This window comes from Engraulis encrasicolus, chromosome 14 (assembly GCF_034702125.1).
Source record: "Engraulis encrasicolus isolate BLACKSEA-1 chromosome 14, IST_EnEncr_1.0, whole genome shotgun sequence".
NCBI lineage: Eukaryota > Metazoa > Chordata > Actinopteri > Clupeiformes > Engraulidae > Engraulis > Engraulis encrasicolus.
Window position 1 is genome coordinate 37,756,231 of NC_085870.1, and position 17,403 is coordinate 37,773,633.

Sequence of the window (17,403 nt, forward strand, 5' to 3'; positions counted from 1 at the left end):
AGGAATTTCTTTCCTAAGTAAGAGTATCCCAGGCTCAGCAATGTTATTTTGACAGAAATATCTAACTAAACATTCGTGTTCATAATGTCACTAAACCTAACAGTTTGTCAGAATTTTATGATTTAAACCATTCTACTTATCTCCGTATATGACGAAACGATTGGTAAGTTATCGTGCAACTGCTAATATGTAGGCTCAGTGAGCCAAACAGGAACTTGGAAGCTAAGTGAAGGAGCTGTCACAGCAAGTAAACTTTACAGCTCTAGCAGAAATACTGCATATTCTTCACAAAGTGGAAGCTACCCTGGTGTTAAAGTGCCCAGCGCAGAAGGTGGGTAGGTTGACGTTAAGGCTTTACTATTGATAATAATGACTAGCTTCCATTGTTTGCGTTTTTTGTGTGTTTTCAGAGTTAAGTCAGAGCACTGTCGCCATGGGTTAATCAAATCAGTGTCATTAGTAGGCTAGCTGATCAGTTGCGGTGTAACAATGTAGAGGTACAGGTAGGTGTTTATTGAAAATATCCACACCTCTAGGTAAAGGAATAACGCGTCACTGAGCACAATGTACAGAAAACTGAAGCGATAGCATACTCCACACGAGATAAAAACGCAGCACTGGAAATAGCATGACCCAACGCTATTGGTCGCCAGGCCGAGTGCGGTTGATCACACAGTTATGAGTAGTTCTAACCAAGAAGGACATTGTACGGTATATAAAAATACCTCGATTAGACCGATTATGAAGTTCATGAGCAGGCGCTAGTCGTGATACAAGATTGAGCTACAGATCACACTAAGCATTCTTCAATGCCAGTACTTTCGGATATATGAGGAGCTTAGGCTTGTAATGCTTAATTCTGTAATGTACTTGTTTGTAGGGGAGTTCGTCATGCTTTACTGTAATATAATCACTGGAGCTGCGCTTCTGATGGTCACAGAAAATCTTGTAATAAAGGTATGTGGTACGTCCTCTAAAAGACACTTCTTTGGATGGGACTAAGATGTAGTTTACAGTACTAAATTGTTGACTCTTTATTCTTATGTTGTGAAAGGCTCTTCTGCAGAACCCCGTTACTTGCTGTGGGTCCATACAGCGAAGCAATGAGAGCTGCATGAATACCACCCATTGTGATTCAGGTAGGCCTGCTGCTTTCTCTTTTGCGCACTATAAAATGATCATTCTGTACATCAGTCTTGGGCTAGATCCATCCCATCACGGATAGGTAGGCGGCCTATGTTATGAGGGTGTGGGCCCAGTGAAACGAGTCAAACCACCATGCTCCAGAACATTTTTTCCCCATCAAGAACAATGAAACAATGACAGCTTCAGTCGTACATAGATGAGTGCCTGTCAGTTTGCCCGAGTACACACACACACACACACACACACACACACACACACACACACACACACACACACACACACACACACACACGGGTCATTTCAGAATTGTGGGTACATTTCAGGTTTTGACAAAAGTAAAATAAAATGTTTTATTTCTGTGAAACTTTTTATCAATTCTCAAAGAACATACTTTCAATTGTACACTTCCAGTATTTGCCAACATGTATGATTTTTATTATTTTATCTAAAAATCAGAGAACTATGGGTACATTCTGTCAACTCTGTTACGGGCAAATTAAGGTAAATATCAACTAAATGCAATAGCCTACATGGTAAAATCATGTGTTCCCTGACAGAGTATTTGTCCATCTATCCATTTATTTAACTTTGAGTTTTCTACGATAAATATTCTTTTTTCAGGAGTTAAAACATTAAGACGTTTCACTGAAAAGTTGCCAAGAGTGTTTACATTTTCTCCATAAATAGCTTTAAAAATCTGTTAAATGCTTTGAAATTTCATGTAATGAGTTAGTTAGTTGTGGCACTGCTTATGTTGTATGTATTAACAAGAAAACATGTTTAATTATCTGTTTTTAAGCAAAAACAAACAACTTTTGTAACAGAGTTGACGGGACAAACATAACAGAGGTTGACACTGTCAAGCTCTGATATTGTGTTGCCAGATTTTTCTGACCATTTCCAGCCCAAACAGTGCTCAAAAACCTACATTCTAAATTCTTCCCAATTTCAACAAAGTGTATTGATTTCTGAGGCAATACAAACATTTTTCTTAATCATTTTTACCCGCAGATGGCCATGCCAAGCAGCCCAATTGAGCGGGTAACCGTCCAATCTGGCAACACTGGCAAATTGTAACAGAGTTGACGATAACAGAGTTGATTTTTTTCACTATTTTGTGATTTTACTCCATTTGCTATCTTTAACTAGATACCACACATCATAGGGTCATTCCACGCCAAATCAACAAGTGCCCGCGCACTTAGGTCTCAAAAAATTCTGAAAATATTACCAAGTGTACCCATGGTACTTAAGAGAAACACTGTACATTTATTTGAATGTAAGATGTATACTCTCCGTGTTACAGCCAATTTTACTGGGGGAGGGGGGTGCCCATTTTGTTCACACTCTTTTTTTTGTCAAAGTTCACAAGCCCCTAACTCAATAACTAAACCATGTAGGAAGCTCAAATTTGGCATGCTGGTACATAGATAGGAATAGTTTGTTGCTAAACTGTCAGTTTTGGTCTGTATGATCCTGCATCGTCATAGCATTCCCTCAAAGACAATACAAATTGTACTGGAGTTTTTGGCTGTGCTCTGTTTAGGCCTTCAGAAGACATAGTTGTGCCCAACATAGCCTCATGATTTTTTCCCCTTGTAGATACAAGTAGAAACACTCCCATAAAAATCTATAAATAGAAAGGAAACCCCATCAGTGTTTGACCAGAAGACCTCACAAGTCTGACAAATCATTTTGGGTATCATTTTCAGAGCACCAGAACACCTTGTGGGATTGTCCACAGATTTTTATTTTATTTTTTTCTTCATTCTCCATGAAGTCTTCTTTTTAAAAATACCAATGACACTTGTCTTATGTGATGTTTTCGCTTTTAATTTCCACCCTTAACATGGGCAAAATGCAAAAAGAGAGCAACATGATTTCTATAACATTTAATGTAAAGACTAAATAATCAAATGCAAATTTTGCCCAGACATGATCACCCGAGAGTCCTTGTGCAGGGGTGCAGGTATCCCTTTCAATTTCAATGATTTCAGGAGCGTTCAATGTGGGAGCAGGTTCGCACACCAAAAGAGACAGTAGGTCAGGCACAAAGAGTCATGTTGTTACTTTTTTTTGACCAGCAGATGGCAGCGGAAGAAACGCATAGAAAACATATTGCTCTCAATGTGCATGGTGCCCATGTTCAGGTTGGAAATTAAAAAAGAAAACATCACATAAGACAAGTCTCATTGGCATTTTTAAAAAGAAGAATTCATGGAGAATGAAGAAAAAAATAAAATAAAAATCTGTGGACAATCCCACAAGGGGTTCTGGAGCTCTGAAAATGACACCCAAAATGATTTGTCAGACTTGTGAGGTCTTCTTTTCAAACACTGATGGGGTTTCCTTTCTATTTATAGCTTTTTATGAGAGTGTTCCTACTTGTCTCCACAAGGCGAAAAAATCAAGAGGCTATGTTGGGCACAAATATGTCTTCTGAAGGCCTAAACAGAGCACAGCCAAAAACTCCAGTACAATTTGTATCATCTTTGAGGGAATGCTATGACAATGCAGGATCATACAGACCAAAACTGACAGTTTAGCAACAAACTATTCCTATCTATGTACCAGCATGCCAAATTTGAGCTTCCTACATGGTTTAGTTATTGAGCTAGGGGCTTGTGAACTTTGACAAAAAAAAGAGTGTGAACAAAATGGGCACCCCCCTCCCCCAGTAAAATTGACTGTAACACGGAGAGTATACATCTTACATTCAAATAAATTTACAGTGTTTCTCTTAAGTACCATGGGTACACTTGGTAATATTTTCAGAATTTTTTGAGACCTAAGTGCGCGGGCACTTGTTGATTTGGCGTGGAATGACCCCATGACTAAAGCCACACTTTAATGAAGTTTCATAGTAAAATTGATTTTAGAAAATTGAAAGAGAGATTTACTACAGAATCATAGTAACAGAGTTGACGCACAATAAATATACTCTTGGTGTGTTCTCAACATTTAGCACAAATTATTAGGAGAGACAGTTAAACATACCATAGTTCCCTTCCAAGGAAGTGAAGAAAAGGAAGTGACACCATTTGGTGCAGGTTACATGGTTTTATATAAATGCTATAGGTTATTTTTATGTTGTTTTATGCCAGACGTAACAGAGTTGACAAACCCCTGGGACAGGTAAAAAAACATTTTTTTTAAATATCAAGATCAGCTGTGTTACAGGAAAAAAACATTCTCTGCAACAGAATATATTTATATTTATAGATTTATCATAAAAAATCTGCAAATTTTACAGAATTATGTTATGTTTATTCAAGTTGAACATGTGAATCTCTATAGTGGGACATGCGATTTTGATGATTTTGGGGGGTTTTGGAATCATTGAATGAATATTTAAGAAATAAATTGTGCATAAAATGTACACCAAACATTGTGCTCAGTGAACATACAGTCTATTTAGTGATAATATTGAAAGTAAATTCTGAAAAGATTATTATAATTATTTTTTTTTTGCGTGGGACACCAAATGTACCCGCAATTCTGAAATGGCCCACACACACACACACACACACACACACACACACACACACACACACACAATTACAGTACTACTCATCTACCACCATTGTTTTATAATATTATTATTATCTAATTCTTTTTGATGTGCATATTAAGCATATTACTTTACTATACTAAAACAGTTATACATATTAAAGCGCATATGGAATCCTTAAGTCTCCTAACCCATGTGTGCTCTGTTTGATCAGGGTGCCAGTTGCATGTTCTGGAGAACAATACATCTGTGTGTTTGTCCTGTGACTCAGCCCTGCAGGAGCCGGGCGGCCCCTCAGCCTGCAACCACAGTGAGTTGTCCTCAACTGTACCGCATATGCCGATTTACTTACTGTTGTTTTTAATTCTTTGTGAATTGGTTTTATATGTGACTTGGGCATTTCTTGGACATATCATTGTTTTTTATTTACAGCAAGAAGCAATGTCACCACAAGATCTACAATTGTCAACCTCGGTAAGAAATATGTGTAAATGACCTACTGCAAATACATGTACAGTTAAAACACAAGTTTATACTGTATCTAAGACACACAATCAATTTTTACTCTTTCACTGACTCTGAATCAGATGAAACCTGTCCAGTTTTAGGTGATATGGGATTTTTCCAAAATGTATATCAAATGCCAAGATTATTTTCAGATAAAAGTATAGAGATGGAGAGAATTTTACACTATGTTTTTATGATTTTCATAAAAGTCCAAAGTTTACATACGCTTCACTTCTAAATCCTACTGTGGCTTACCTAAAATTGGACAGGATTCATCCGATTTGAAGTCAGAGAATCAGAAAGACAATAATTGTTTGTCTTTACACCCAGTGTATCTAAGCATTTGGTGTCAACTGTATGTGGGTGGTGGACGTTTAAGGGCGTAACGCAAAAAAAGAAGTTTTTCCAATTCCTGAAAAAGATGATTCCTGAAAAAAAATAAAGCACTTAGTGGTCCGTGGAATTTCGCCTTATTTTTGCCATTTTTGGGAAAATGTGTCCTGCATCAACACATTGCATAGGCATGTCACACCGCAGGAAATTCACTGCATTATGGCCATTTTAATCCTTTTGTATACATGACTGACATCTGAGCTCATGCTAACTTGATAATGATATTGTGTTTAATCTTAATATGTGTTTTCATTTATATATATATGAAAAAATCCTTCTATAAGAGCAGTCACACCACAGGACACCATAAAATGAACCTAAGCATTGCGTGACACAAACATTGTTAATAGTCACCTTAAACTTCCACAGCACTCTCCAATAACTGAGGTACTGTCTGATTAGGAGCCAGTCTTTAAGACCCTTGTAGTTGGCCTTGCAGCTGCCCATTCACAAACATTGACATACATGTCACCCCACAGGACACAATTTGTGTTACGAAATTGAACTTGTAGTTAATATTACTGTCTTGAGTTTTTTTCACATTCACATATCTTAATGTAAAGTTAATATTTATGCAATCATGCCAAATGCTTCATACATTATTCAAAATGTTGTTGGTTAATTTATATATATATTATATTCCAGGTTTCATTAATGTTACAGTCACACCGCAGGATATTTGACATATAAACCTTTACATATATCTTAACAAAAATGTTTCTTCTCATCTAAGACTAATATGAAACATAATGTACCACATCTTCTTTCATTGACATTTGTTTATTAAAGGAAAAATAACAGTTTTGTAGGTTTGTAACCAATTTTACGAAAAAAACAAGGCGTCACGTCAACCACCCACGTACAATGTACATTTCACAATTTAGTCTCATCACTTCAAAAAACACCCTCCTAAAAGTCTTTTGTCACATTAATGGCAATTATACAGTGACTGTGCGTGTCCTTTATGAATATTTGGGTGGTATAATGCGTCTCAATGACCATTGGTTGTCCCATATAAAGTAATGTGTGTGTGTGTGTGTGTGTGTGTGTGTGTGTGTGTGTGTGTGTGTGTGTGTGTGTGTGTGTGTGTGTGTGTGTGTGTGTGTGTGTGTGCGTGTGTGGAGCAGGTGGGCCTGGTGTGGCAGCGTCTCTGCTGCTGGGGACTCTGCTGATCAGCCTCTTCCTCATCCTGTCTGTGGCCTCCTTCTTCTACCTCAAGCGCTCCAACCAGCTGCCTGGGGTCTTTTACCGACGCAACAAAGGTGAATGAACTACATGACAGCTAATACAGTGTTTTTTACTTCTCTGTCTCTGTGTTTTTGTTGTTGTTTTGGGTTGATGAGTTTGGATTCAAGGTCTCATCTCTGTTCTTTGTTGTCCAATTTTGCAGCATTCATATTTCAACCCAGTGAAACGGTAAGTTCAGCATTCTTGGTTTTCACTCCCTTTCTACCATTGCACACACCCAGTTGTTTACCCCACTATGAGCTGTGATTTAAACTTAACTATGATTCATGGTTAAAATGCGTGCCCATTGTTAAACCGGCTAACACATTTTATTTCTCTCCTCTGTCTGAAGGCTGTCATGATGCCTCCTGCTGTTGGGTCTGGTTCAGGTAAGGAAGACACTGCCCTCTTGTGGTTTGATGATAGACTCGAGGACTGTAAAAAGTGAGGCAGAGGATTTGTCTCGTCAGTGTTATTCTTAATAACATGAAGGAAACCATAGTGTGTGTGTGTGTGTGTGTGTGTGTGTGTATATGTTTTAACAAATTACACATGTAAATTAATTAATTACACATTGGACCTCTTATGGTGTGCAGCATATTCCACAATATGGTGGTGGTGGTTCCAGAGAGCCACAAAAAGTGGAATGACATTCCTGAGAACATACAACAGTCAAACCATTAAGTCAGGGGTGTCAAACTCAAATTGATCGAGGGCCAAAATCAAAATCTGGAATGAAGTTATAAACTCCCAATATTTATTGAAAAAAAGGACTGAAATTGTGCATGCACATATTAATACACATCAATTAATAGTAAATTTCACAGATTTGCATCATAATTCAAATGTACCGGCACATATTCTCTTGAATACGAATGTGAGCTGTGTCACCTGGCCCCACTCATATTCCTGTGGCACAACCACCAGTCTTATTACATTATTAATGTAATGGTGTATATGGGCCAACTGAAATACAAACCCCAACTCCGATGAAGTTGGGACGTTTGGTAAACTGTGAATAAAATCAAAATGCTATCATTTTCACAACATTCAAACCGTTAATTAGATGGAGAATAGTGAAAAGACAACATATCAAATGTTAAAACCGAGAAAAAAATATTGTTTTAGGGGACATACAGCTCCAGGCCTTTTTATTAGAATAGCATGAAAAAGTTGATTTATTTCCATAATTCCATCAATAATGTTAAACTGTCATGGATTGTAGATTCATGGCCCAGTTTTTTAACTATTCCAATCATTAAATTGTTTATTTTTACACATTTTGATCTTCCAGCTCAAAAAAAACATGAATTGGGGAATTCACATCATTAGAATATTGTAATAAAATCACAATTTTCTTCATCAAAATTTGTTTCACATCAGTGCACATCAAATCAGTTGAACTTTGGTACTTTCTACACAACATGCAATGTTCAATACTTGGTTAGGACTCTCTCTGTCTTAATATTATTAATAATAACGGCCATGATGCGTTTAACATTGAAGTCAATGGCAGAAACAGTGCATGGGAGTAATGGAAGGCCAGATATCCTTGATGCTTTGCCGTCAGCTGTTTTTGTATAGCTGACCTGGTGTCCCACACTTCACTCTTCAATATACCCTGTAGATTTCCATGCCACGTTTTGGCGCTAACTCAACAGTTTGATTCTAAATAACCAGAAATGAAACCCCATTGAAAATGAATGGGGTTTTATTTCTGTTGAGTTAGAATTAAACTGGTGAGTTAACACCAAAGCGTGGCATGGAAATCTACAGGGTATATTGAAGAGTGAAGTGTGGGGCACCAGGTCAACAAACAAGAACAGCTGACAGCAAAGCATCAAGGATATCTGGGCTTCCATAACTCCCATGCACTGTTTTTGCCATTGACTTCAATGTTAAACGCATCATGGCCATTATGAAGACAGAGAATGTCCTAACCAAGTATTGACCATTGCATGTTATGTAGAAAGTACCAAATTTCAACTGATTTAATGTGACCCGAATTTTGATGAAGAAAAATGTGATTTTATAACAATATTCTAATAATGCGAATTCCCCAATTCATGGTTTTTTTTAGCTGGAAGGCCAACGTATATAAAAAGAAAAAAAATAATGATTGGAATAGTTAAAAAACTGGGCCATGAATCTACAATCCATGACAGTTTAACAGTATTGATGGAATTATGGAAATAAATCAACTTTTTCATGGTATTCTAATAAAAAGGCCTGGAGCTGTATGTACTCATTTCTAATTTGATAACTGCAATACGTCTCAAATAAGTTTGGACGGGGATCAGTGAGATGTAATGAACATCCAAATAAGATAAATAAACAAAGAAGAACATTTCAAAATGAATTGTACTGATGGACAATATGAGTGCCCAGGTATAAGACCATCACAGAGAGGCTCAGAATTACTCAGAATTAAAGATGCAGAGGGAATAATTACCATAGTTATTACATAAATTTTAAATTTCCTTTTATTTACCATGTTTGAGTGTATGTAAGACATATTTTTGTCATTAAAATCATTGTATAGGTTCATGACATCATGAAATATATATCCGCTGTAGTCTCACTCTAGTACTCCAAGAATTACAGCTATTGAAAATTGACCATATTAAGAATGCTTCATGTGTGCAAATGATTGAGGGCTTTAACATTCTCCTATGCACCCGAGCTCACTTGAACTAGACCCAGAAGACATGGGAAACTGTCCTTTGCTTTTAGTAGAGAAAGTGCGCTCAACTCCGAAAAGATTCTTACAAGGTCTTTGGGTGCGAGCTAAGACGCTGAAGAAGGCTTAGGCCGAAACGTCTGTCTGTCTGTCATGCTAACCCAGTATTAAAACTGCAAGAAATTGATCCGGGAGTGCGGCTTTTTTACGAAACTGTCCTTTGCTTACAGAAGTCAGCAGAAGTTGCTGTCCATTCTTTTTGAAAATAATAGTCTTGCACATCCTGTGCTACAGTGAAAATGGACCATCCAACTTGTGTTAGTGCTAACTTCAAAAGTCAGCCTCCATGATGGCATGGGGGTGCAGTAGTGCATTGGTTAAGTTGTTCTCACTCATCTGTAGAGTTAAATACAGTGCGGAATGATATGAATTGGTTTTAATCAGCATGAAAAGCCGCTCATGCATTGAATTTTGAAGGGAGATCTTCAATTACTGCCATATAGTGAGGACAAATTGCATTCTCTACTATGTTTTAACAGTTTAACTCCATCATAAGGACCAGCAGGTGATAAAATGGTGGGCTTTTGGTCAAGACCTGTCACACTGTAAGCACTACAGAAAGGAGAACATTGCAAAACATGACAAGGAATACACCCTCCACTTAAGCTGGTGAAATCATGCCCAAGATAGGAATTAACACTGTTTTTTTTATATAACATCATATCATTGGTTAATGTATTTAACTGTTAAGTGTTGTTTTTTGTTTTGTTTTTAGTCTTCCTTGGCATTTGCTGCCTTTTATTGTCCCCGTCCCAACTCTTTTGAGACGTGTTGTTTTTACATATTCATGAATATCCCCAAAACAATAATTTTGATCAGTTTTGATGGCTGATACAGTCCCAGGAAAAAGTTTGTACACCCTTTGAAATTTCTTACATTTCTGTCAAAATTGATCATAAAACATTGTCTGATCTTCCTGGAAATCTCAAGAAGGAACAATCAGAGTCTGCTTTGATTAATTCCACCCAAACATTTACATGTTATCATATTTTTATTGGTCATAAGGCCATAACATTCACAGGAGAGCAGGGCATAAGTAAGTACACCCTTGCATTAAGTAGGTTTTAACCCTCAGTTAGTTGCAATATCATCAACCAGACCTGTCCTGTAGTTGCAGATCAGATTAACAAAACAATCTGTTTGTATCTTGTCTCCCTCTTCTTTAGAGAACTGCCTCTCGTCAGCAAGGTCTGTGGGATGTCTGGAGTGCAAAGCTTTCTTGACTTCATGCCATATAATCGCAATTGTTTTTTGTCAGGGCTTTGACTGGGCTATTTCAGAATGTGTATTTCATTATTATGAAGCCATTCTAAAGTGGATTTGCTTCTAAAGTATGATTGTTGTCACATTTCAGGACCCATATTCTTGTGTGCTTCAACTGTGTGACAGACTTCCTCACGTTTTTTCTGTAAAATATCACAATAAACTTACTCAGAAGAGGAGATGTAACCAAGAATAGCTAAAAATGGGATTCATCCTGCCAATCTAAAATGAATGGGGTTTCTGTCCAAAAAAATATTGCTGCACCTTTGAGGTTTGCGAAAAAGCGTTTATATGCTTCATATAATTACTGCAAAATATTCTGTAGACCATTGTTGAAACCAAAGTTGAATTGTTCAGGGGAACACACAATGTCATGTTTGGAGGAGAACTGGAGAACCACACCTTCACCAAAACATCATCTCCACCTTTGAGTATGGTGGCGGGAGCATCATTATATGCGGCTACCTTGCTGCCTCAGGCCCTTTTCAGTTTGCTATTATCAGTGGAACAATGAACTCAGAAGTTTATCGAGATATTTTACAGAAAAAAAGTGAGGTAGTCTGTCACACAGTTGAAGCACACAAGAGGATGGGTGCTGAAATTGACAACAACCCATACTTTAGAAGCAAATCAACTTTAGAATGGCTTCATAATAATGAAATACACATTCTGGAATAGCCCAGTCAAAGCCCTGACAAAAAACAATTGAGATTATATGGCATGAAGTCAAGAAAGCTATGCACTCCAGACATCCCACAAACCTTGCTGACGAGAGGCAGTTTTCTAAAGAAGAGGGAGACCAGATACATCCAGATAGTTTTGTTAATCTGATCTGCAACTACAGGAAACATGAGATTGACACCTTCTCACCTTCTCTTTTGCCTTCTCACAGTGCGGAAGCCCAGGTACGTGAGGAGGGAAAGGCCTTCCACAGCCTCAGCCACCAGCAGTGCTCCCGTGTCCACAGCACCCGTCACCAGGATTCACAATGTGTGAGCTGCTCACTGAACATTAATGTAGATACTAGACACACAAGATGGCTGAATGGAGGGCTGGCTGGCTTGGCATGACGTCAAATGAGATCATGTGAAATTTGCTGGTCGGCTAACCAGCGCTTTAGCAGTTGGCTTAATTGAGAGGCTTCGCATCTGTCAGTCCATAGCCTTGTTGTTTGAGGTCTCAGATTGCTGTTGGTATGAAAGCAAAAGGGCCGAATAACAAACTCATAGTCAACACTTACCTGAATGGGGCATAGAAAATCCACCCCATTCAGTTTGTGTTAGTGTCCAGCTTGCTGTTTAGTCTATATTGCATTGAATTTCAGTTGTTGATTTTGTGTTTTTTTAAACCTCGAGCAATACGGCTATTGATGGATTCACACTAAACTGCTCGTTTACAGTGACTTGTTACGGTGTGATTTATGGTACAGGAAAATCATTGATTTGACCGCTGTCTCGGGTCAAATCTCAACCAATTTGATGTCATGTTAATACAGCCAGCTGTAAGACAGCCAGAGTACGAGTTTAGTTAGAGAGCCTGGTGAGAAGGTTCTCTGTCCTGCTGTTTCTTTCCCCCTTGTTGTAAAAGTTTTGTTGTCCCTTTCACCGTCCAAATGTTAATTGGTACCAAATTATGACCAAAAACCATCACAGACAAATTGTAATTTTTATTCCTGCACTAGACTTTGATTCTTGATGGAAGCTGGAGTTATTTATTTGTTTTTATTTATATAGTTTTAATTCCTTTGCATTATTTATTTCATGTCTCTGATGTTGTTGATAGGATATTGAGTTGTTTTTGCTTTGTGTTGAGCTATATTGTTTTGTTTATTTTAGAGTTTTTTTTCTGTGGATTGGTATACCAAAATCACTTAAAGTACCAACTTTGCACAATATTTGAATGACGTGAATGCACTGTAGTGACCAAAATCTGCTCCCTCCACTCTGCTGTGGACTTTCATGTGGAGCACACATGCAATCAAGATACTTAGTTTGCAGTGGGCAAAAAGTTGATCAAGAAAAATAACCCAGGTTGCAACATATGTTCAGTGTTCCTCAAATTGGCCAAAATACTGGATACGCTTCACTTGACATGTCCCTGCATAACATTCATAGCAGCTAATATACATTTTGCATGAAGGATTTATGACTGTTTTGTAAGGCATTCATATCATACCTTTCATTTGGTAGCCCTCGTTTCATTTGGTATTTCCTTTGTTTCCAAGCATTAAAGACATCTTGTCAAAATAAAAGTTCAACAATTGCAAAGCATGAATGCTTTATGCAAAGTTCTTAACAGCTGCTATGAATGTGTTATGCAGGGAATTGTCAAGTAAAGTGTTACCAAAATACAGGTATTAAATGCTAATTTAAAGGCCCAAATTATATTCTCCATAAATGTGCATGTGATGCAATGCCAAGTTGACACGAACATAAGCTTCTGAGCATGTTATGTGAGAGTAGTGAGAGTTCAGCTGAGAGAGAGCAGTCACTTTCTGTCAGTGCTCTGTCACCATCTTTTTTGTTTTATCACCAGATGCAGCTGAAAACGAGGGTTCATTCGTGCCTATATCGTTACATATGCCGTCACACGTTTACACCAGCTTTCGCATGCATGATAAGGTATGGGAGGTCTGAAGTTCAGAGCATTTTTATATCCTGGGCTGATTAATTAGAAGGCTTTAAGCACTTGAACTACAGCTTTTTTTCTCTACATGGGTAGACCCGAAGAGATTCTGTCTGTGAGCAGTGAGCTGTGTGAGCCACAGTTGTTGAAGACTTAAGAAACTTGTCTTTGTCTTGTTGTTTGTCAATAATGTAAAATAGCACTTTCTAATGCCAATGCTGTGCCAATGAAGGGTATATGCACTGTTTTTAAGTTTCATGGAAGGGCTCTGGGGGTTACTGGACTGAAGTTGTCTTTGCATCTATTTGCTGAATTGTTGACTGCTGATTGTTGAAGGGTTTTTTTTGTCTCCCACACTATCTTATGTGGCTTTTGAAAATGTGATCATATGTTGCTTTCCATATATTGTGGTATTCTGGTTTGTGGAACTTTTCTTTCATTCCTCTGTCTGTATTTCTTTATTGATAATAGTTTTATCAGTCTATCTGTGCAAGTTGTATAATACCGTAGTTGGTTGTAAAACCATTGGTCATGATGAGCTGATTGATAAACTTAACAACATTGAAAGTGTTTCACATACACTATATAGAGTTTTTATGTCGCTGGTCTTTTATCTTAGCTGTTGTACAGCAATTAGGAGCCTTGTACAATTGTACAGTCTTTTTAACAATAATTTAAGCATTTTTATTTTTAATGTATTATATTTTCTATTATTCAATGCTGATTAATGATACATATTTGGATGAGGAAATGATTGTGAAATTTGTTGCTGGACATGTATGACGAGGAAAATAAAGTTGTTAAGAACTACCAAACTCTAAACTATGCTGTATTTTGTCGCTTACAGTAAAGCTCAACTGATAGACTATATTACCAAGACAAGAGTATTCTCACGCCTGCCTTGAATCACATATGAACTTAACTGGCATCCCATTCCCAACTCCTAGGGTTCAATATGTTATCGGTCCACCTTTTGCAGCTATTACAGCTTCAACTTATCTGGGAAGGCTATCAACAAGGTTGAGGAGTGTGTTTACAGGAAATTTGGACCATTTTTGAAGCATTTTGGTGAGGTCACACACTGATCTCAATTGCCGTTCTAATTCCTTCCAAAGGTGTTCTATCGGGTTCATGTTAGGAGTGTGCAGGCCAGTTAAGTTCATGCAAACCAGACTCTGTCATCCAGGTCTTTATGGACCTTGCTTTTTGGAAGAGGAAGGGGCCGGCTCCAAACTGTACCCACAAGGTTGGAAGCATGTAATTGTCCCAAAATGATCTGGTATCTTACAACATTCAAAATTCCTTCCACTGAAACTAAGGGGCCAAGCCCAACCCAAACTCCTGAAAAACAACCCCATACCATACTGTAATCCCTTCTCCACCAAATTTCACACTCGGCACAATGCAGTCCGGAATGTACAATTTTCTTGGTAACCTTTCTGTCAGTTTACGTGGCCTATCACTTCGTGCCTGAGTGGCTGCTGTTCTCAAACTCTTCCATGTTCTTACAATAAAGCTGACAGCTAAATGTGGAAAACTGAGGAGCAAGAACATTTCATTACTGGATTTGTTGCACAGGTGGCATCCTACAACAGTTCCACACAGGAGTTCACTGAGCTCCTGAGAGTGGCCATTCTTTCACAAATGTTTGTAAAAACAGTCTGCATGCCTAGGTGCTTTATTTTAGACACTTTTGGCCAGGCCAAGTGATTAGGACACCTGCTCTAATCATTTAGATGGGTGACCAAATACTTTTGGTAATATAGTGTAAGTTAAGATGTTTTTGTAGTTCTTCATGATAAGGCATGCACATTTTTGAGAGATCATGACTTGTTGTATTTTGCTTTGCAATTTAGGACCATGCTGATATTTGCCAATTTACAAAAGCTAAGACATCTGTGCTGTTAAGGTAACCTACTGTTTTAGATGTCTGTTTTACAAATGTTTTACAAAGAAGCATGTTCATTATTATTGGAATACTACCTTATTATTACCATGGTTATGTCTATGATGATGCCGACAGCACAATAGCACTTGTATGCTATTTTAGCCCAGTCTTGACAGTTAATAAACAACCTGCAATCGGGTAAATGTAGGCCAGCCTGAAGGTGTAAAGGTTGATCATCTACTGACCGATTCTAGGTCACCACTGAGAGAAAAGCAATATAACACCGTCCTTCAGCTGCGACTGAGCTGACTGCAAACGAGTAGTAGGAGAGTCAACATCGTGATCTGGCCTCCCACTCTTAAAACACTGTGCGTTGATCGTCTGCTGACCCTGGCCCTGTCTATTCTGCAACTGCATGTCAGTACATGATTGCCAAAAGAGACATGATTGACACCCCCAACAACCAACAACACAAATCCAGACTTCCTGATTTCAGATAAGCTGCGAAACCACTCTGTACCTAAGGTCCCTCAGATCCACTAGCCAAGGCCTCCTCCATGCTCCCCAGTCCTGTCTCAAACTTAAAGGTGATTGAGCCTTTGCAGTGGCTGCCCCACAGCCTTGATATGTAAGGTATACACTTATACTGTATACCTTGTCCCAGTGATTCTCAAACTTTTTCAGACAGAGGACCACCTTGTCCCCCCAAAAGTGTTCAGGGACCACCTGTCAACTGAAATGATAGTTGGCAGATCACATACTTTTTATTCACATTACAAGCCTGTCTTATTGAGGTGAAAATAAGACTTCAGCTATGTTTAGCTTTCTTATAATGTTACAGATATAGCCAGCCTACTGGTAGCTCGTCTTGGAAAAGTAGAAATCCCGTCGCTGACCACCTGAGCTCTGTTGCAGACCACCAGTGGTCCCCGCACCACACTTTGAGAATGACGGCCTTAGCCTTTGCCTCTTAGTTCTTAGCTTTCTTCTCTCCCTTAAGCCGCTACCGTCAGCACCTTTTATGTATCTCTACACGTAAATTACTTTGAAACACTTTTTATGTATCATATTATTTTACGCTTCATCTTCTTTTACTATGTGTTGGTGGCCAATGATGTCAGTGTTTGCCACTGTACTCTGCACACAGACGTCTGTCTATTGGAATGCTGCTAAAATGTTTTCTTACCACATTCTACTAATATTCTTTATTGCTTTTATTTATTTATTTATTTATTTATTTATTTATTTATTTATTTTACTATTTTTCCAGCCAGCACCTTGGTCATTTGCACTGTTTTTAAATGTGCTTTATAAATAAAATGTACTTCTTTACTTACTCATGTAGTTTTACACTTAGGGTAGTAACTCCCTCCCACTATTCATACCTCTACAACTGCCCCTGCTAATTGATAATATGGTGAATGCAGGTAAATTGGGCCACTTTGGGCCTTTCGATTTCATGCAAAAAAAGTGCCCCAATTCACCTGAATTCACCATATTTAGGAAGAGTCAACATCATAGTTATGCTGGCACAATTGTTCTGGCTTCTCCCATAATTTCCACTGGAAAATATGTATGGATTTGTTCAATGCTTTTCAGAGAAGCAGCACTACCTTCATAATTCCAGTATTATGTCATACTTATTAACTTGTGAGATTGTGCCACTGTTTCCCTTTGTCTGCTTGTGAATTTGATTCAAGTCTGGTAATCGATTTTCAAGTTTGGTTAAGTTAATGTTTGATGTCATTTCCTTGAATGACTTGCAATTACAATAGCCTCTCCCATTTCTAGCCTTTGGGAAAATCCACATTCTTCTACTAGTTTCACATGTTACGATTACAAGAAACACTATAGAGCACATCAAGTGATACTGTATGTATTGAAATGTTACAAATTTAAATATTACAAACATGTACAAATGAACAACATGGCATTCTAGCGTGCCATCATAATGGTTTATACTGTATACTCATGTGGTATTAAATAGCATTGACGTAAACTAATTATTTTATTTAAGTTAACATGTTTTGGAACTGTACGTGTGACATTGAACTTGAACTACGCTGAACACAATTTCCTGAGAACTGCAGCCTGTGCATAAAC

General features: G+C 38.0%; 1 protein-coding gene across 4 annotated transcripts; it reads left to right on the plus strand.

The window, feature by feature from the left end:
- The first annotated feature begins 41 nt into the window (after positions 1-41).
- Positions 42-14,222, plus strand: c14h1orf159 (chromosome 14 C1orf159 homolog). 4 transcript variants are annotated; one of them, XM_063215669.1, is made up of 9 exons: positions 42-163; positions 881-957; positions 1,055-1,139; positions 4,872-4,967; positions 5,090-5,131; positions 6,685-6,819; positions 6,948-6,973; positions 7,137-7,173; positions 11,680-14,222. In XM_063215669.1, exons 2-9 carry the CDS (start codon positions 892-894, stop codon positions 11,781-11,783), a joined length of 591 nt encoding a protein of 196 aa, XP_063071739.1. In that variant the 5' UTR covers positions 42-163; positions 881-891; the 3' UTR covers positions 11,784-14,222. The 4 variants fall into 4 exon arrangements, with proteins under 4 accessions (XP_063071739.1, XP_063071737.1, XP_063071736.1 ...); XM_063215667.1 differs by lacking the exon at positions 42-163 and adding an exon at positions 174-335; XM_063215666.1 differs by lacking the exon at positions 42-163 and adding an exon at positions 174-331.
- The last annotated feature ends 3,181 nt before the right edge of the window (positions 14,223-17,403 follow it).

Bases quoted from the DNA above. Each gene is read 5' to 3' on its own strand.
- c14h1orf159 (XM_063215669.1), top strand. From the start codon at position 892: ATGCTTTACTGTAATATAATCACTGGAGCTGCGCTTCTGATGGTCACA. The intron at 1,140-4,871 runs GTAGGCCTGCTG...CTGTTTGATCAG, and splicing joins TACCACCCATTGTGATTCAG to GGTGCCAGTTGCATGTTCTG. The intron at 4,968-5,089 runs GTGAGTTGTCCT...TTTTATTTACAG, and splicing joins CCCCTCAGCCTGCAACCACA to CAAGAAGCAATGTCACCACA.